Source organism: Macadamia integrifolia, unplaced genomic scaffold (assembly GCF_013358625.1).
Source record: "Macadamia integrifolia cultivar HAES 741 unplaced genomic scaffold, SCU_Mint_v3 scaffold784, whole genome shotgun sequence".
Classification (NCBI taxonomy): Eukaryota; Viridiplantae; Streptophyta; class Magnoliopsida; order Proteales; family Proteaceae; genus Macadamia; species Macadamia integrifolia.
This window is the reverse complement of record NW_024870538.1, coordinates 130,901-151,849: the sequence shown is the minus strand read 5'-3', so window position 1 is coordinate 151,849 and position 20,949 is coordinate 130,901. Positions and strand designations below refer to the sequence as shown.

General features: G+C 39.5%; 1 protein-coding gene across 4 annotated transcripts; it reads right to left on the bottom strand.

Moving 5' to 3' along the window:
- Positions 1 to 3,970: 3,970 nt before the first annotated feature.
- LOC122069966 lies at positions 3,971 to 19,630 on the bottom strand. 4 transcript variants are annotated; one of them, XM_042634057.1, is made up of 4 exons: positions 19,459 to 19,630; positions 18,523 to 18,902; positions 6,363 to 6,436; positions 3,971 to 4,272 (listed from the first exon to the last, which is right to left on the bottom strand). In XM_042634057.1, exons 2-4 carry the CDS (start codon positions 18,751 to 18,753, stop codon positions 4,185 to 4,187), a joined length of 393 nt encoding a protein of 130 aa, XP_042489991.1. In that variant the 5' UTR covers positions 18,754 to 18,902; positions 19,459 to 19,630; the 3' UTR covers positions 3,971 to 4,184. The 4 variants fall into 4 exon arrangements, with proteins under 4 accessions (XP_042489991.1, XP_042489992.1, XP_042489990.1 ...); XM_042634058.1 differs by having other exon boundaries at positions 18,523 to 18,860; XM_042634056.1 differs by having other exon boundaries at positions 18,523 to 18,841.
- Between the last annotated feature and the right edge of the window lie 1,319 nt (positions 19,631 to 20,949).

Genomic DNA, 20,949 nt, shown 5'->3' with positions numbered 1-20,949 from the left:
TATAGGAATAAAAAATGCAAGGCAGAAATGATACCATTTGGTTTTCATCTCGAAGCATTATTGTGCCATTCATAATGCCCTATAGACCTTTCAAGATACCATTTTCCTCTGATCTTATCTAACATTGAAAATAAATTTCAGTTCCAAGAACATTGTGTCAAACAAACAACATATACTAAAATAGAATGCACTCTAAAGTCGCAATAACATTTTTGATATCAATGTATATACATTCACATATTTGACTTATTTGTGATTCAAGAAAGTAATTTTTCTTTAATCAAGAAAAAAAAAAATGCATTATTGATAGATGAATTGAGGATAACATTTATTATATTATTATTTTGAACTGAACACCTCTCTCTCTCTCTCTCTCAAACTCTATCTCTCTTTCAAATCTTCTCACCCTCAACATATGGTTACACGTGAATGCACGTGTAATTTTTGCTAGTATATATATATATATGTGTGTGTGTGTGTGTGTGACTCAATTCATGGCTTCAATTAGGGGTGTCAACAGGTCGGTCCGACTCAGTTTTGGTCCGGGTTAAGTTGGTTTTGGCTTGGGAATGCTAAAACCGAAACCGAACCAATAAGGAAATTTCGGTTTCTGTTTGATTCGGTTTCGATGCAGTTTGGTTTCAATTTGTCTTCGGTTTCTTATATCGATTTGTAATCATGTTGGTTTCGATTTTTGGTCTGATTTGGATTCGAATTTCCATAGAAATGCATACAAAAATATGCAAAATATGGTTTTTATAATGTATTTTGGACTGTTTTCGGTCTCTTCCTGGTTTGGTTTCGGTTTTGATTTTGAGCCAATTTTGATTTGATTTCGGGTTCATCCAATTTCCAGTGCATTTTGGTTTGGTTTTGGGGTTGCAATACTCCAAACTGAAACCAAACTAATAAGGCTTTGGTTCGATTTGGTCCGGGCGTTATCGGTTCGGTCCCGTCAGTTTTGCCGATTCGATTTAGGGTTTGACAACCCTACTTGCATGCATTAAGATATTCGCCAAAAACAAAAGATGGGTTTCGGTTTACCTCTACCCTATCATAAGCACAATACCTCTAAAGGGTCTCAGCACTTATGCAAGTGTCTCCACTCAATTGTGGAACTCCCTTCTCCAACAATGGAATCTAAGTTTTAAAACCCTAGGTATAACAGAGAGGTATGAGAGGGGAGATGTGAATTCAAAATTCTCAATTCTGATTTTGTACGAATGATTTCTTTCATCCCCTTAGCCTCGTTACAAAGAGATATACTAGGGTTGTTGCAATTCACTTATTTTTACGACAAGATATTGCAACTTATGTGATATATAAACTAGTTACCAATCATTTCTTAATAAAATTGTAAAAAATTCACAGAAATTAACATCGATCTCGGAATTATGTCCAATCATAGTTAAAGGATTCCTGCTTGATATTCTCCTTGTTCAGGTAGTAGATTGCTCATTGAGTATCTCTCCCATTCATAAATGAATGTTGTGAATCCAACGCATTAATAACAATTATCCAGCATTAATATTAACCTTTAGTATATCAAAATACACAATGTCCAACTACAACGGTGAGGACTTCTCGAGCCTGGAGCCAGAGCACCAACAATGACTCGTGGCAAAGATACGATAGAAGGCAATTCATTCCATACAAGACTCCCATAATGATCCTTGTTTCAATACACATAACATTTGAGTACTTACACTCATAGGAAAAAGAACGTTACCTGGTGTGTGGTTCCTATGCCCAAACACAGGAGTGTGTAAAATTACCACCCCACCCTCTGTAAAATAAAAATTCTATCCATGTTGATTCCCCTATGCGCTCAATGTTAGGGCCACACAACCAAGCAACCATCTCTTGTCTTACACTTATGTTTCGGGAATTTCATTCACATGAAAATACAATACAACAATCATATGAACTGAAGGCCTAGTTCAGTCTTTAGTTGTAAAGAGTTTAAAAATCTAACATAAAGGCATAAACCATCACACATAAAATGGCAAACATTAATTTCAATTTATATTATTTAAATTAAGATTTGATGAATACATATCCAACAATCTCTCACCTGTACATCAAAGTCATTATTCTATATGTTCTCAACATGTCTTCATCCTATAAGAATCTCTAGTGAAGAGATCTAAGTGATTATTCCTTGCATTCATCTCATCAACTTGCTATATTAATAGTCCTCCAACAAGATGGTTTTATGACTTCTATGCATAAATAAAATCCACCATCATCAAATAACAGGACAATAGTTTGTTACACAAGCATAAGAACTATTTATTGCTTAGTCAAAAACAACTTAGCTGAACACCCTAGCCACTTATCAGCAGGCAAACAATCCACTATTGTAGTGGAGTCAAAAGTCAATTTGTAAAGAACACATCTCAACATTATCTAGAACACCTCCCAACATTGTCGCCATCACCTTAAATGAAAAAACATAATTAATGTGAATTTTTTATCATCTTTGTCAGTCTATGAATAAACTGGTACTTCTCAACAACTTGAGATTAACCCCGGAAGAAATTCATCATTCACTTATCCTGGATTCAAATATAATTTCAATTCCATCAAAAATATCTGGTCAATAAAGACTTTCATGGCCCTAGCTAACGAAAGAAATTTTCGTAATAGATCTCGCTAGCTTGCACCTTGCCTTTTTTCTCTGAGTGAAGCAACCCCTCCCCCTCTTTAATAGCATGTTAATATCTTCTCAAGAATTTAACAATAGAAAGTAGTTTTGACGTCATATTACCAGATATGTGACTATCACAGTGTGCAACTAGATAACGGCATACTAAATGATCTCATCATCACTACTGGAGATAAAGGTTTTATCAATCTCCTTCTATGGATGACCTTTCGCAACCAGTCTTGCTTTGGATTTCCCTAGTCTCCCAGCACATTTCTTCCTCTTATAGATTCACATACATTCAATGGATATTATGCCTTATTGATGATCAACAAAAGTCCAAACCTGGTTAGAATACATAGAGCTCATTCCAAAGAAATAAGCTTCCAATTAATTTAGAATCTAAATCCTCCAACAACTCATAATGATAAAAGTGTGTCAGAATCCAAAGAACCAGACATGTTGTGGAACTTATGCTATGATTTCTTGGAATGCAGTATCAACCTAGAATGCAAACCAAACACAACCTGAAATTTAATAAATGACCAATCTGCACCAATACTTGAAAAAATACCACATCAGCCCTTTACTGAGTTGCAACTATAAAATACACATGAGAAAATCAATCTGATGAGGAGCCACAAGGTTGTGATTGAACAACCTCCTTTACATGTAGGAAGTGTTAGAGCTATCTATCCAACAGTCAGATTGACTATTTCAGCCCTTCATGTGGCTTAGAACTAGTGGGACCATGAAGATGAGCTCATTCACACAAATGATTCACAAATGATGCTTGAATTTACCATTGGCTCCACCTACCAATGCATGGTGAGAAATTTAACATGTACGCGTAAAATGACAGTTTCTGGGTTCAAATTAATGCATTAAAATATGTATCCACATGCATATGAATCTTTATCATTAGTCCTTCTACAATGCCTAATAACCAAGAACCATACCTGATGCTTAAAAGGATGCACAATGTGAGTCTACCAGGTCAGCACTTCATGTGGAAAATCATGCATACAAAAGGGAAAAAAATAATTCTATTTCCTTCCATTTCATAAGAATAATGAATAATTTAAGACAATTTCCAACAACATCAACAACAAAAAAAAATTCTAAGATAGCAGTATTTCATATTCATTCCATACATTTGAAAGCAAATTTTTCTTAGGTAAGCATTGATGTTTGATCATGCACATAAGTTTCTGCATTTGCAAAATTCATGCCAGACTGACATATGATCAGGGGAACTTCATGACGAGCCCAATTATTTGAGAATCAATGGCTGTTCTGACCACACAGGCACTAATCCAACTATTAAGGTAATAGGGATCACATTTAACAGCAGTTCAATGATAATGTGGCTAAAGCCCAAGCCAAAATCTTAATTGAAGATACAGTAATTGGTCAGGCAACTTTAGAGATGTAAAATTTTACTGTTGTTCAAATCCTATAAATGTTACAAGTTTAAAATCAGAAATTGAAACTGATTAACCATCACTATGCATGTAGCACAGCTATTCAACAGAACTTAATGGGTGGAATCACTACGTTCACCTGTCTGTCCCCTGTCACCACTACAACAGTAGAAGTGTGGTAGCTTAACCCGACCACAAATCCTGTAACACAAGAAGTAAAATAAAATCACAACCCAGTTTGATATAATCCACTAACAAGACTAAAATTATGCATTCGGTGCACCACAGCATTGTTGATAGCAGCTTCCACAAGAAAGCAATCATGAATGGAAAAGAAGAGGAATTAAGAAAGTAGTCAATAGATCATAAAACAACCAGCCCCCCCTTTTTAGTCGTTGGGTGGCTACTTGTCTGGCATAGACATGTAGCTATTAACAGGACCAACCCTTGTCTAAGAATGGAACAGGCATCAATCAGATCATTATGGAGAAACGGTTGACAGTACCACCCAATTTGACCATAGACCATGAGAGAAAGTAAATGGGCCAAAAGATATGACTGCATTCAGGTCGTGGATATAGCATCATTGGGAAACAATGGGACCATCAAAACATAAAATAGGATTTTGAAATGGGAATGGTTAATTGGTTACTTCCACCCTGTTTGCATGGTTCCAGGCCCAAGATTCCCTCCCTTCAGAAATTAAAAATAATAAATAAATAAAATAATTCGTGTCAGTTAATATCCCTCACACTAGTCTCTCCCATTTTTTAAGGAAGCGAATCCATCATCTCTTCCATGAACCTCAGCTACCCTCACCATCCTACTCCAAAAACCTAACAATCTTTAGACAGAGAATGCTCTTTAGGAACCAGTTACTCCGTCTCTTCAACGAGTCTACTTTCACATCCCAACAAGGAATTAAAAACATAAATAAATAATAACTAAAACTGAAGGTCCTACCGTTATCACTTCAGTCGAAGAAGAAATTCTAAGTGGGACTTGACCCAAGATTTGGCATTGCTTACTTGGGGAAGTGAATATGAATTACAAGAATGCCCGAACTATTGAATAGTTGATAATTTGGTTTGGAAGTCGAGTACAAGCATGATGAATTTGAAGGACATAATGCACTATCAGTACAAGCTACGATAAGAACAACTGCATTAGTAAGTGTTTTGTACGACAAAGTCGGAGGGATAGGAGAATATGCAAATGGGAAGTAACATGGGGAAGGAGGAGAAAAGATTAGTGTCTGAGAGAAAGGTGGTACAACTGATATGTGCATTATCTCCCCCCCCCCCCTCTTTAATTCAGAACTTCTTTATATATTCAAGCCTTTACATATCAGAATGGCTTAACATTTTGGCATTGCCAGTCAGCATAACGTGTCAACTCTGTGAGTAGCACACAAAGCCTACAGAAGAAATCAACTACAGAGGATTGGTCTACAAGATGTGAACCTATGTAATCTACAAATCAGGTGCAGCAGACCTCAAAAGATTATGAGATCCACAGATTCAGAGGGAAGTAATGAACCTTAGGATGACTATCGGGAAATAATTAAATAAATAAACTAGGTTTTTAAGAGATGAAAAGTAGAACACTTCAAATTAAGAAAATACAAATTTTGTATTTGGGAATTGTATGTTGAAGATTAAGGACAGGGCAGGCCTGGTGCAATCGTAAGGTTGCTTCATTGTGACCTAGTGATCTTGAGTTCAAGTTGGAAAACAGACAAGTGGGGGTATAACTGCATACATTATGACCCTTCCCAGATCCCGCAGTGACGGAAGCCTGGTGCACTAGGTACGCCCTTTTGTATATTGAAGATTAAGGCAGCCCAGCACTGATCAACATGGTGTTCAGGTTTGAGATGACTAAATCAAGAAATAGAAAGAGACCAAAATTAAAGAGCAGCTGTAATAACTAAAGTGAACTAGATCAGAGAAACTAGAATGTATTTGAAAAAATAAAAAGAGGGTGAGGGGATTAACGTGATGCTAGATGATAAACTTAAAAGGAACTAATCTCATCAACCTTAAAGCAAAGGCTTTTCATAAAGCATACCACATCTAATCATACAAGTCTTGTTGCGAAATTTCATATTAGCAAGTATGTGGAGCTGAGAAACTCACATCAGGTTATGTGCTAAATGCAGAAATATATACCCATAAGATTATATTTTGTCAAGAAATTTTGAATATAATTCTGTGAATTGACTTCCAGATAAAATATTAATGGCAAACTTCAGTGTCAAAAAATTAAAGTTTAAATAGGAAAGGCCTTACTTGCAGCGAATTATAACTGGAATAGGTTTCAAAGCCTTTGGTCCATTTCTTATGCCTCTTTTGTGTGGAGAAACCTGCACAACAAATTTTTAAAGTTCTAAATAGCATAGAGAACTCTTCTTGATAAGTTTCTTTATGCAATAAAATATATAAATATAGAAGGTGTTCGTATCTACTAATGATTTTGAAAAAGAAAAAAAGGGCGAATCATAAATTGGAACTATAAAAATGAATTTTAATCTCTAAAAAAATTCAAAAGAATCACCATCAAACAAGAAATAATACAAGGAGACTCACCCCAAGAAAATTTATCTAAAAAATGTAAGATAAACTGAAATAAAAAAACATATAATAATAAAGGAAACCAAATAACTAGAGAAAATGGCGAGAACGTTGGTACATGAGTACATCCATTTAAGGGAAGCCCACATTGGCCACACTTCCCCCCAACCAACCAACACAAATTGAAGAGGAGGTTAGACCATAGTCGTATGGAAGCACTAGACAAGTCCTACAGTATTCTTTTTCTTTTTTGTATGTTTTAGAAAGAGAAAATTATCTTTGTCGCTATTATGCCGGTACAGTTGCATGGTGATTGGTTTCCCATGAATTAGAATACCATAAGGCCCAGTTTGGATAGCGGGAGTGTGCGGCGTGAAAGTCTGGGGGTGGGATAACAGGGATAGTAAATTGAAAGGAGAGTTGGTACTTCCTCACCCCCAATTGCTTTTGGTTGGCTTGGGAATTTTCCAAAGTGAGGGAAAGTGAAAAGAGAGAGAGGACTCAATCATTCAACAGCTTCTGTATAAACCAATAAAAAAAAAAAAAGAAAAAAAAACAGATATTTTAGTGATTCAAGGTTCTGGAGCCTTTGACTTTGGCCTTCAAGATTCTTCCTCTTCCCTTTCTCTTCTCTCATCTCTCACACACTCTTCATTCTCTCTTTTCACTCCTTGGTCACACAGCCAGGGACTGCATGCTTATGCGACCCTCGGACTCATTGAAAGTCCTCATATGACGCCAAAGCGGAGAAGATCCAATAGGATAGTAGAGGCCATGTGAGGATTCCGTTGGTATTATCACCCTGAGGATTGAGCGAAGGCTGAAGATAGTTCCACGGTGCCAAGGAGTCGTGCAGGCCCTTGGACTCGTCAAAGACCCCTTCTAAGTTTTTCACGGGATTTCTTTTTGTGGCTAGAAGCAGCAACAGCTGCTTAAGCATTTGATCAAGCCCTGCTTTGTTTGCTTCCCCCATTGGCCACCCTTGAGAATGACCACCAAATTATCAAGCCCCATCTCCTCTCGCCCTCCTCCATCTATTGCGAGTCCAAGAGCAGATTGTGTGGTGAAGATCAAGTGATTCAGTTCACGGCTCACAATCTCATTTTGGTTCGCAGGTTTTGGCTCTTTTGATCTGGAATTTCTCAAAGCACAAAATCTTGTGTATTTGATACTGTAGAAGTTCATATTTTTAGAGGTTCTTGAGGTTCTGTGTCTCCCTTCCAATCCTTTACGATCATGACAGTTGATACTGTAGAAATTCATATTTTTAGGGCTTCTTGAGGTTCTGTGACTCCTTTCCAAGCCTTTACGTTCATGACCATTGAGTTCTCTTTGATTTTTCTTCGTCTTTCCCATATGAATCCCAACAAAATCATGGGACTTGAGAAGGATGGGGTTGAGAAGACAGTCCCCCAACAGGAAATAGGCTGACTATATCTGGCCACTTCCCACCCCACACATCCAAACATCTTAAATTTCCATTCTCTTCAAACTTTCCCGTGCTATTCACTCTCACCCCCATAAAATCCTGACATACAAAAAGGGCCTAATAGATTTTCTCAGGCAATGCCAATAATTATCACTACTAAGTAGAAAATACTGATACCAAATAATCTCCATTCAATTCTATGTGCGGTTACTATCACACTTTTGAGATTTTATCTTCACCCAACAATCCCATCTAGCGTGGGACTCCACAAATATGAACAATATAGACATGAACTTCTATTAATTAGAACCACGGATCAAGATCTCGGTTTCGGTCAGGCCTGAAACCAAGACGTGATGAATCTCATTTTGAGGTTTCGACACTGGGTTTCAACCTAGGCTCCCCTGGGTTTTGTTTCAACCAAGCACGAAACCGAGACAACTCAAAGATTTCAATCAATTTCAACCAAGATTAACTCAGCCTTTTTCCAGATAAATGGGGTTAGCGACATGGCTCCATGAGAGGGTAAGACAATATAATAAGTAAAAAAGAAAGGAACACAACAACACCTCGGACGCATCCCACATAGATGGAGCCTTTTCCAAACATCTCTATTTAAGGTCATACTAGAGTTAAGACCTAAACTCTGTATGCTTTTCCTAATAACTTCACCTATGGTCATTTTAGACTTCACCCTAGCTCTTTTAGCTCCTTCCATCTAAAGTTGATCGCTACTCTTTACTAGTGAATCCCAAGGCTCCGACGCTCCGTTGAAAATGGTCATACCACCTCAAATGACTTTCTCGAAGCATGTCCTAGATCATGGCAACTCCCAAATCAACTCTGACAAGGTAATTCCTTACCTTATCTGATGGGGACATCAAGACGTACAGCCGAAGGAAGAAGAAGACCCAACATTCTTTGTGGTTGGAGGATTAGAAGGAGGAAGAAGAAGAAAGACGAATAAAAAAAAAGAAAAGGAAGGCTCGATCCAGCCTTCCCAGCGCTGGATCAAGTCCTCTCCTTCCTTTCTTTGCCAAGATTGTGTGGCCCCCACCAAATCTGATATATTAATAGTTTTATTTCCTAGGATTTTGCCAAGATTGTGTGGCCCCCACCAAATCTGATATATTAGTAGTTTTATTTCCTAGGATTTTGTTTATTTGAGTCTTTAAGTCAATTAGGAAACTAAGTAAATATCCTATTGACTTCTTTTTAGAAAGTTTCTTTGTTTATGAAATAGCATTCCTAGAATATTCTTTTCTTTTTAGTAATTAGTCTCTTATTTATGTAAGGCCATTGGCCACGGTTCCAAAAGGAATGAATGAAGATTATTGAATGAAAAACAGCCCCCCAATCCCCCCTACAAATTCTCTCTCGCTGCCCTCTCCCTCTTCTCATCTCTCACTCTCGGTCTCCCTCTGTTTCTCGCCTCCTCTCTCTCTCACGGCTCTCTGTCTCATTCTCCTTCTCCCTTTCTCATCCTTCATCCCTCTTTTTTCTGTTTTCTGTCTTTCCTGTTGCTGCTACCCTATTGCAGAAATTGTTCACCATCATTAGAGATTATCTCCATTGAGAAAACCCCCAACTGGGTTGCTGCTGGAACTTCTCCAACAATCGGGACTGCTGTTCTTCATTAAGTAGGTTGGACTGAAACTCTTTATTTTGGCGGACTTCGACTTCTTCTTTTCTCCTCAAACCAGGACAGCAACAAGGTAAATAATTAAACTAAACCCCTCCCACCTCCATTTATCCCTGTTATATGTTGCAGCCCATTAACATTGAAACCAGCCTTTGCCCTTTTGTTTATGCCTATTTTTACCCATTGTTTTAAGACGTTTCGTCACTGTTATATCTCCAAAACCCTTGCTGATTTTCTATTTCAGTTGGCTGCTAGAGGACATTGATTGTTTGCATATTTTATTTGGTGTCTGGATTGATTTGTGCTAAACCTAACATTCAGATGACGTTTATTCCCTTCCCCATGTCCCCACTTGAAGCTTAAGTAAGAGTTTATGTGTTTTTCCGCCTAGATTATTATTGTTTTTTGCTACTTTGTTTATTAGTCTCATTCTATTTTGCATGCTTAATCTTGTTTTCTGAGTTTCTTTTGTCCTATCTACCCAAGTCCCTTGAGTTAACCCTACCTAGTTAGTTAATCTTGTAGGAAACCTAGTCACCTAGGAACTCCCTACATCATCTTGGTATCAGAGGATGGTTTTGTCTCGGTTTAGGGTAATTAGGTACTGTTGTCCCTTATTTATATGTCTTACCTTTTGAGGTCTAGTCACCGTCACCATCTGTCCGTGGTCAAGTCTGAGCTAAGAGAGCGACACCATAGATTAGAGGACACCCTTTTCTTTCCTAAGTTGGCGGGACCAAATAGCATTGGACGCTATTCCCTCCAAAAGCATATACTTGAGAGGGAGATTTCTGACCTCAAGATTGAGAGAGCTAACTACCTGTCTCAATTGGAGACTCTGAGTAGACCTTGAGTCTTTGGTGGCAACCGTACCATTGGCTGCCCATCTCCTTATGTCCACTCGTAGTGGTAGAGTATACCAGGATGTGTCTGACCCTCCTAGCACCTCCACCCAATCTGAGCAACTGGCTGAATTCGTAAAAGCCGTCCAAGCCATACAGGAAACACAAGCTGCCCATCTCCAAGCCCTTACCGATAAGTTGGCTGCCCTCGAGACAAGTGCCCAAAACCCTAATAGACGACAAGGCCGTAACACAACTGGCACTGAACCTAGGGGCAGGGGCTCTAACCCTGAGGAAGGAGACGAAAATAACCAGACTAATGGTTATGACCAGATAGGGGATAACTTCTAAGGCCTAAGGCGTGGTAGGGATTAGGGTAGGGGTCGAGGCCCACTGCCAAGATGCCAAACCCAATATAGAGATGATGAGGATTATGAGCATCATGATAGAGGCTTTGATGTCAGACAGATGATTAAGATAAATGCCCCTACCTACGATGGTCAAATTGATGCTAGGATCCTTCTGGATTGGATCAAGTAAATGGATAGGTACTTCGATTTCTACGATATGCCAAAGGAAGTCCGCTACCGATTTGCTAAGTTCAAGTTTATTGGAGCTGCCCAGGACTTTTGGACAGACCTAGAGTACCAGGAGGACCACCTAGGACTTGAGCCAATCACCACCTGGGTATAAATGCAAGAGTGGCTCAAGAGGGAATTTTTGCCCATCACTTATAGGCTCCAGTTGTTGAATGAAGTGAATACCCTGAAGCAAGGGAAGTTGACTGTGACCGAATACATGAGCAAGTTCAATGAATTGAAAATTAGAAGCCGTATTCGGGAGGATGTTGAGCAGACACTATCCAGATTCTTTACCAGGCTCAACTCCAAAATTCAGTCTCGTATGGCACCCCACCTAGTGCGAGACGTTCCACAGGCCTTCAAAATAGCCCTTGAGGTGGAATCCTCCATGAGAACTTATTCTCAGAGGAAGAGCTTCCAAGCTGGGGGAGTCCCAATTTAGAAAACCACCCCAAGGCTCAACTGAATTCCCAAAACCCCCTGCTGCACCACAGAGTCAATTTGACAACAAGGATAAAGGAATTTTGGGAGAAGCACATAAGAGTAGTGGGCAACAACAGTGCTTCAAGTGTCATGGGTTTAGTCACTTCTCCAGAGAGTGTCCCAATAAGAATCTTTATGTAGGAGAGCAGACCCCTGAAGAAAGTGACCAAGAGGGTTTTCAGGACCATGAGTATGAGGACCATAGACCAGATGAGACCATATCTGATGAGGACACCAAGAAGGCCAGTGACCTCAAGCTCGGCATTGTGCGTTGCATGGTCTCACAACCTAAGAGTAGCGATGATTGGCGACGAACTAATATTTTCATCACTTAAACATGTCATCAGGGCAAGAACTGCCGCGTCGCCATTGACAGCGGGAGTTGCATGAATGTGGTCGCCAAGAGCGTTGTTGCTCGAATGGGCCTCAAACCTAAACCCCACCCCAAGCCTTACAAGGTTGCCTAGGTTGATGAGTCCACCATTCCCGTTAATCTGAGGTGTTTAGTTTCCCTACACTTTGCAGGATATGAGGATCGAGTGTGTTGTGATGTCCTAAAGATGGATGTTGCCCACATCATTCTAGGTAGACCCTGGTTATATGACTGGGATGTCACCAATTATGGGAAGTCTAACACCTATGTCTTCGAGTTCAAAGGGAAGAAGATTAGACTGACCCCCAGTGCCCCTAGGGAATTAGGGTTCCAGAACACAAGGGAAGTACATCCAAACACACCCCCACCAAAACACTCAACATTTTAAATCAACAATAATTTGAAGGAGAGTGTCACGAGTCAGGGGTGATTTATGCTCTAGTTGTCGTACAGAGAAATACCGATAGGTCACGCTTATTCACTGAGGCTCTTAGAAAAGTGCAACCCTTGTTGAGGAAATTCGAGAGGTTATTCCCTAAGGAACTACTTGATGAGTTACCGCCTATATGTGACATCCAGCACACTATTGACTTAGTTCCAGGATCCTCTCTCTCGAACTTACCCCATTACAGAATGAATCCCAAAGAACACGCCAAACTCAAACGGCAAGTGGATTAACTGTTGCAAAAGGGATTCATTAGGGAAAGCCTTAGCCCATGTGCTGTACCTGCCTTGCTCATACCAAAGAAAGATGGCACCTGGCGTATATGTGTTGATAGTAAGGCCATCAATAAGATCACCATCAAGTATAGGTTCCCTATCCCTAGGCTTGATGGCATGTTGGATATGATGGCCAACTCTTCGATCTTTTCGAAGATTGATCTCAAGAGCGGGTACCACCAGATTAGGGTTAGGCCTGGAGATGAGTGGAAGACAGCCTTCAAGACGAAGGATGGCCTCTTTGAATGGTTAGTCATGCCTTTTGGCTTATCAAATGCACCTAGCACCTTCATGAGGATAATGAATCAAATACTTCAACCATTCATTGGCAAGTTCCTTGTGGTTTACTTTGATGACATCCTCATCTATAGTAAGACCCCGTCTTCCCACTTGGATCACTTACAGAAGGTTTTTCATGTGCTCTTACAAGAAAAACTCTATGTCAACCTCAAGAAGTGCACCTTCATGAGTGATCAAGTCATCTTCCTGGGATTTGTTGTGTCAGCTCAGGGAGTATCTGCTGACCCTGAGAAAGTGAGAGCGATTGTAGAGTAGCCTGAGCCAACTAACATTCATGAGGTACGAAGATTTCATGGCTTAGCCACTTTCTACAGAAGATTCATCTACCGGTTTAGTTCCATTATGTCCCCTATCACTGATTGCATGAAAAAGGAGTTTCAATGGACTAAGAGTGCTACAAAGGCCTTTAATGAGATTAAAAAGCTTATGACTGAAGCTCCAGTCCTGCGCCTCCCAGATTTCTCTAAGGTCTTCGAAGTGAATTGTGATGCATCTGGTATTGGGATAGGTGGTGTCCTAGGACAAGAGGGCCACCCTATTTCCTATTTTAGTGAGAAGCTTAATTAAACTAGGCAACGATATTCCACATACGACAAGAAATTCTATGCGGTTGTCCAATCACTGCGCTATTGGCGACATTACCTTTTACCGTAAGAATTTGTGCTATTCTCTGACCACCAAGCTCTGAGATACCCAAGTGCCCAAAAGAAACTTAACCAGAGGCATGCCAAGTGGGTTGAGTTTCTCCAAGAGTACACTTTTGTACTCAAGCACAGACCTGGTGTCGAGACTACTACTGCAGATGCACTGAGCCAGGTGAACATGTTCCTCATTTGCACCAATGCTAGGAGTCGGGCTAGTGTGCTACTCCAGGCAATGAGTGTAGAGGTTGTAGGGTTCGAGCGAGTCAAGGACCAATACCCCACCTGTCCTGATTTTAGTGAGCCGTTCACTTCCTTGAATAACGGAAACCCAGTCAACCGCTCGGACTACCTACTTAGGGAGGGCTTTCTTTTTAAAAGAAGCAAGTTGTGCATTCCCAGGACTTCACTCCGAGATTTCCTGATCTGGGAATTGCATATTGGGGGAGTCGCTGACCACTTCGATCGCGATAAGACCATCACCCTCGTTGAGGACCAATTCTTTTGGCCAAGACTGAAGAGGGATGTTGCTAGACTTGTGAGTTAGTGTAGGACATGCCAGACTGCCAAACAACAAAAGCAAAACACTGGTTTGTATACTCCCCTACCCATTCCCCATTCCCCATTCCCCATTCCCCTTGGCAGGACCTTAGCATGGACTTCGTGCTTGGTCTACCAAGAACTTCGAGAGGCCATGATTCTGTTTATGTGGTTGTGGACCGCTTCTCAAAGATGGCCCATGTCATCCCATGCTCTAAGACCTCCAATGTATCCATAGTAGCCAAACTTTTCTTTAATGAGGTTGTCAAGTACCATGAGTTACCCCTCACCATAGTGTCCGATAGGGATGTTAGGTTCACTAGTCATTTTTGGAGGACCCTATGGTGGATGATGGACACGAAGCTCCGTTTTTCCTCCGCTTTCCACCCTCAGACCGATGGCCAGACCGAGGTTGTTAATAAGAGCTTAGGGAATTTATTGCGTTGCCTCATAGGAGAACACCTTACCAGTTGGGATCGAGTCCTTAGCCAGGCTGAGTTTGCATATAATAGTTCTAAGAACCGTACCACTGGTCTGTCCCCCTTTGAGATCTATTTAAGATACCAGCCCCAGGCACCCATAGACCTTATCCCAGTCATGTATAGTTCCAGGACCTCCCAGTCAGCCGAATCTTTTGCTCGACATATACATGATTTGCATGCAGGTATAAGAAGACAGATAGCACTGAGCAATGAGCAATACAAATCGAAGGTAGATGTGCACAGAAGGCTACAAGAGTTTCAAGAGGGCGATATGGTGATGGTAAGAATCAAGCCGCAACGTTTTGTTAGGGGAAAAGCGAGCAAGCTACATGCTCGTAGCACAGGTGAGTTCAAGGTACTCAAGAGGATAGGTACCAATGCGTATGTTCTTGATCTGCCAGCTAGCATTGAGATCAATAATATTTTCAATGTTGAAGACCTAGTCCCATACCATGGTACCTCTACCTTTACCCCTTCCTATCCTGATGACCTTGAAGACTTCCCCTTCAACATTGATGAGACTTCTGAGCCAAGCTAACCACTTCCCGCCACCTCATTACCCCTGTGCCTAAGGTCACGAGAAGAACTAAAGAAGTTGAGGAAATCCTTGATGAGAGGATTGTGTCCACACACACACTGGAGGTTCTAGAGAGTTCTTAGTCAAGTGGCGTGGACGTCCGGAAATTGACAACACCTGGATCACAATGCAAGAAGTCCAACAACTCAACCCAGACCTACTTGAGTATTATATGAGCTTTAATTCACCGGAGGTGAATTTTTCCAAGCCGGGGAGAGTTGATGGGCACATTAAGACGTACAGCCGAAGGAAGAAAAAGACCCAACCTTCTTTGTGGTTGGAGGATTAGAAGGAGGAAGAAGAAGAAAGACGAATAAAAAAAAAGAAAAGGAAGGCTCAATCCAACCTTCCCAGCGCTGGATCAAGTCCTCTCCTTCCTTTCTTTGCCAAGATTGTGTGGCCCCCACCAAATCTGATATGTTAATAGTTTTATTTCCTAGGATTTTTCCAAGATTGTGTGGCCCCCACCAAATCTGATATATTAGTAGTTTTATTTCCTAGGATTTTGTTTATTTGAGTCTTTAAGTCAATTAGGAAACTAAGTAAATATCCTATTGATTTCTTTTTGGAAAGTTTCTTTGTTTATGAAATAGCATTCCTAGAATATTCTTTTCTTTTTAGTAATTAGTCTCTTATTTATGTAAGGCCATTGGCCACGGTTCCAAAAGAAATGAATGAAGATTATTGAAGGAAAAACAGCCCCCCAATCCCCCCTACAAATTCTCTCTCGCTGCCCTCTCCCTCTTCTCATCTCTCATTCTCGGTCTCCCTCTATTTCTCGCCTCCTCTCTCTCTCTCACGGCTCTCTCTCTCTCTCATTCTCCTTCTCCCTTTCTAATCCTTCATCCCTCTCTTTTCTGTTTTCTTTCTTTCCTGTTGTTGCTGCCCTATTACAGAAATTGTTCACCATCATTAGAGATTATCTCCATCGAGAAAACGCCCAACTGGGTTGCCGCTGGAACTTCTCCAACAATCGGGACTGCTGTTCTTCATCAAGTAGGTTGGACTGCAACTCTTTATTTTGGAGGACTTCGACTTCTTCTTTTCTCCTCAGACCAGGACAGCAACAAGGTAAATAATTAAACTAAACCCCTCCCACCTCCATTTATCCTTGTTATATGTTGCAGCCCATTAACATTGAAACCAGCTTTTGCCCTTTTGTTTATGCCTATTTTTACCCATTGTTTTAAGACGTTTCGTCACTGTTATATCTCCAAAACCCTTGCTGATTTTCTATTTTAGTTGGCTACTAGAGGACATTGATTGTTTGCATATCTTATTCGGCGTCTGGATTGATTTGTGCTAAACCTAACATTCGTATGACGTTTGTTCCCTTCCCCATATCCCCACTTGAAGCTTAAGTAAGAGTTTATGTGTTTTTCCGCCTAGATTATTATTTTTTTTTGCTACTTTGTTTATTAGTCTCATTCTATTTTGCATGCTTAATCTTGTTTGCTGAGTTTCTTTTATCCTATCTACCCAAGTCCCTTGAGTTAACCCTACCAAGTTAGTTAATCTTGTAAGAAACCTAGTCACCTAGGAACTCCCTACATCATTATCCCTCCTAGTTTTGCTGCACATCCTTCTCAACATCCTCATCTCTGTTACACTCAACTTATCTCTATTGTGCTTTTAAATTGCCCAACATTCCGCCCCCATACATCATAGCCAGTCTTACAATTGTCCTATAGAATTGTCCTTTAAGCATTATAGGAATACATCGATCACACAACACACCGGATGCACCTCTCCACTTCATCCATTTTACTTTAATTCTCTAAGAAACATCATTCTCTATATCACCTTTCTTGTTTATGGATGACCTCAGATATCTAAAATAGTCACTTTGCGGTATCTCTCTCTACTCATGTTTCCCTATTTCGTTATCCATGATTAAAACCCAGATTGCAATTTTACTTTTCTTTCATTGGTTTGTATGTTCCAAAGAAAAAGAGGGAGGGGGAGACTTTTTGTATCTTAGGAGGGTTTGTCTGGCTATATCGGAAACAGTGAATTACAGTTCCCTAATGTTATAAGATTCATCAAGGGCTTGTTTTGCCATGTGAAGAACTGATGATATGAGCACAACATATAATAGGGTTTTCACCTTTCTCATACACAGAATTTCCAACCCTTATTCACTGTTATCATATTCCAATTTCCAACACATCTCAGACAAAACAGCAGAGTCTCTAACCATCAAATGTGTGTGTGTTTGAAGTTTGAAAACTAAAATCAGTAGCATTCTCTCTTGATGTCATTCTCCTTCAGGTTTAACCTCCTTAGAGGTAGGACATGCGTACAGAAGTCTCTAAAACAAGGGATTTAATCCTACAGAGTCACACGTAAGCTAGGGAATTCTGAACAGAAATTACAGCAGCTAAATGGGAACAATTTCCTGGGGTTGGCTTGGCCTGACCAGCTTTCATCCCTCGTTTTATGAACACCCCCCCCCCTTCTATGTTGACACCTGCTTCTAGACCCCTTGGAACATTCTAATTCGCACTAATCCACCCCTACCAACCTGCAAAAATGAAAGAAGGTAGAATATAGTTCCAAATCTAAAACTGTCTTAAGTTATTCGATCTTGTTTAATGATGTATTTTTAAGTGCTAAATTACTTTACGTTGCTCTGAATCCATCAGGTCATATGGGGGGGGGGGGGGTGTTCAAATGCTGATGTCTCTAGTACTGTCAACCATTTAATAATCTCGAATGATCCTATAGAACCCAATGTGTTGAATTGTCAGAATCATTGCCAAACATGAAGGCAGCTTCCTCTGTAATGAGGCAATATGTGGTAATTTCAGAGTGAAAAATGAAACATGCCAAAGTCAGAAAAACCTCATACCCACCAAAAACATATCTGTAAAGGCCAAATCACAATAGAAATCATAGGAACTTCTAAAATGATGTACTACTATAATATACTAAAACTAAAAAAATATGAAATCTTATATGACATCACATACGGACATACCACAAAAATAACACAACTGCTAAGTAATCGAAATAGCACTATTTAAACTGGAATATTAAGGACTACCTGTAAATACAATCTTAATGATAAGAATATAACCATCCAAAAAGCAATATCTAAACCAAAAGGATAAATCATTCTTTTCTGATCTATCCACACATTCAAATATTATATTTTTCATCTTTTTCTTTTCTTTTTTTTGAATCTCTATGATGTTGATAAATAACAACAAAAATTCTCAAACATTAATTTCAAAAGAAGAATGGAAAAAAGAGCCAAAGAGATGACCTTCCTCTTTGGGACTGCCATGACCTCCATACAGCCACCACTAGAGAAAATGGGAACTTCGATTCCACGTTTTTCTTCCAACTCACGATCAAATTCAGGCAGAATGGACAGTCTTCCAATATTATCGTTGATTGTCCTCTCCAAAGGCACAGGAAAAGCAACATGGCTACATCTTCTAGAGAATAGTCTATAAACCAAACTTCCCATTCCACTTCTTAGAGTAGCTGTCATTGTTGCAACACAAGCAAAGCTCTAGCACCTCCCAAGTTCAGTACGCGCTAGTAGAAGAAGGAACCCACATGTATAAGGGTGCATAATTCTGCAGAGCACGATATCCACTACAAACATCTGACACAAGTAATTCACCCAAAAAGAAAATTCTGACACAGACCAGAACCACAATTAATCCACAAGGTAAATCAAGATTCCAAATTCAGCAATGCTTTTTCATTTCTTAGAAATTATTTTAGATTTCTGGATCCTAATTGATAACATTTGCAGAGTTACCCTGTTCAATTATTCATTCTACACCTTGACAGCAATAGACAATAGTCATTGACTCTTCAAAACTAATGAAATTCAATGTGTCTCGGCACAAAATCTGGTATAAGAATCTGCTAATGCCGACGAGCATTACATTTCACAAATAATACAAGTTCACAAGATAAAAATTAAAGCTAAATTTTACAAACTCTGTTGGGTTTTCCTGAATCCTAAAATCTTACATAAACCCTGAAAATTAAACAGGGGAAGGGGTAAGAGCAGCTCTTAACTGATTAAGACCTTACTCAATGCATCAGTAAGGCTTCCATTCAAAATTATTAGAGAAAAATGAGGATAAGAACTCTGCATCCGAAGAAGCATAATCGCAGACTGAAGCAAACGCAAAACATTCAGAGATTAATAGCAAGTAGAAGAGATCATCGCAATGTTTACCTTTTCGGTTCGCTACAATAATCTTACAGTTAACGATCGAATAATGAGACAAAAGACACATAAAACGCAAAGAGAGAGAGAAGAGAGAGTCTGGAGTCTGCACTCAGCGAATTGTTGCGCCGAGGGGCTAATTGTTAGGGAGGGTTTGCCGTCAATACAAGAAAAGGGGGAGGGTTCCCTTAATGGCAGTGTGGTTCCTACACCAACGTGAGAGTTTAAGTAAAAGCATCAATAGGGTAGTATTTCCTTCTAATCACTGACCCTCCATTGTGTTTAGAAGTAGGGATCATCTTGTTTTTTAGGTTTTTCTTTTACCCCAAAAAAGAAAAAAATAGTCATTCTCAAATGATTGGTCTGATTTCTATAAAAAAAAGGTTGGATCAGTCTAGTTACAGTGGGGCTGAATCAACTTCGATCAGAGAATGACAGAGACCAAAATCGAATCAATAAAGGCACTTAGATTGTCAGTTTATTTCCATCTTATACCACTTTAATTCTTTAGCGTTGGATTAATAACGTAATAATTTGCAGTGAGACAAGATTTGGTAATCTTCTTCAAGTCAAAAAAGTAAATAATCAAGAATAGGAAAATTGATTTTATCCTTTTTCTCAATTCATTCGTTGGAGACTGGAGCACGGGTCCAAAGCATAGAAGCAGCATGGGGCTTTTTTGGCAAAGTCCACGTGGATTTGTGAACCTCAAGATTTGACGAAGTAAAATAACTAATAGTGAAATCAATGGATAATTAATCACTAATAAATTTGAAGAAAAAAAAATATGTAACTAATCAATGAGGAATACCTAATATTAAAATCACAATTTCTTTTTTTTTTTGTTAAACAAATCATAAAATTAACCTCACTATAAAATGGAAGCATTTTTACAAATTATCGAGAAACTCCTAAGGTCCTAAAGATCCCAATGTGAGTACCAAATTAGAACTCCACAAACCCCCTACTTCCATATCAATCAACCACCCTACAATTCTATATCCATAAATCACCTTCCACAAACAACACCAACAAAGGCAAAACAAGGCTAACAGAAAAGCTCACATGGAGACGGTGCCGGATGAGTGGACCCAAGCAGCTTGAAGTGATCGGCAAATTTTTTATAAACTCTACTCTCACTCTCATTTTTGGGGTGGGGTGCTTTTGGTCCAATGATAAGGTATAAATACTAAGATATGATTGTCAAGCAATTGAAATAGCCTCTCAACAGTCTTGGAGTAAGACTATAAAATTCTTGCTGCTGAGCTCACCATTATATTTTGGTGGCATAGGAACACTTGATGAAAATGAATGAATAAATCACTATTGAATTTCAAGGAAAACCAAACAATGACATGTAAGACATTTTTACTTTACTTTGGTTGTAAGGATGTGAAGGTTCCCATTGGCACAACAGCCAGCAATCCCAGAATAGTGACATGGTGAGAGTCCTAGAGCTGAATGAAACTTGGCTGCAGCCTGGGTTGCAGTTAAGTAGCT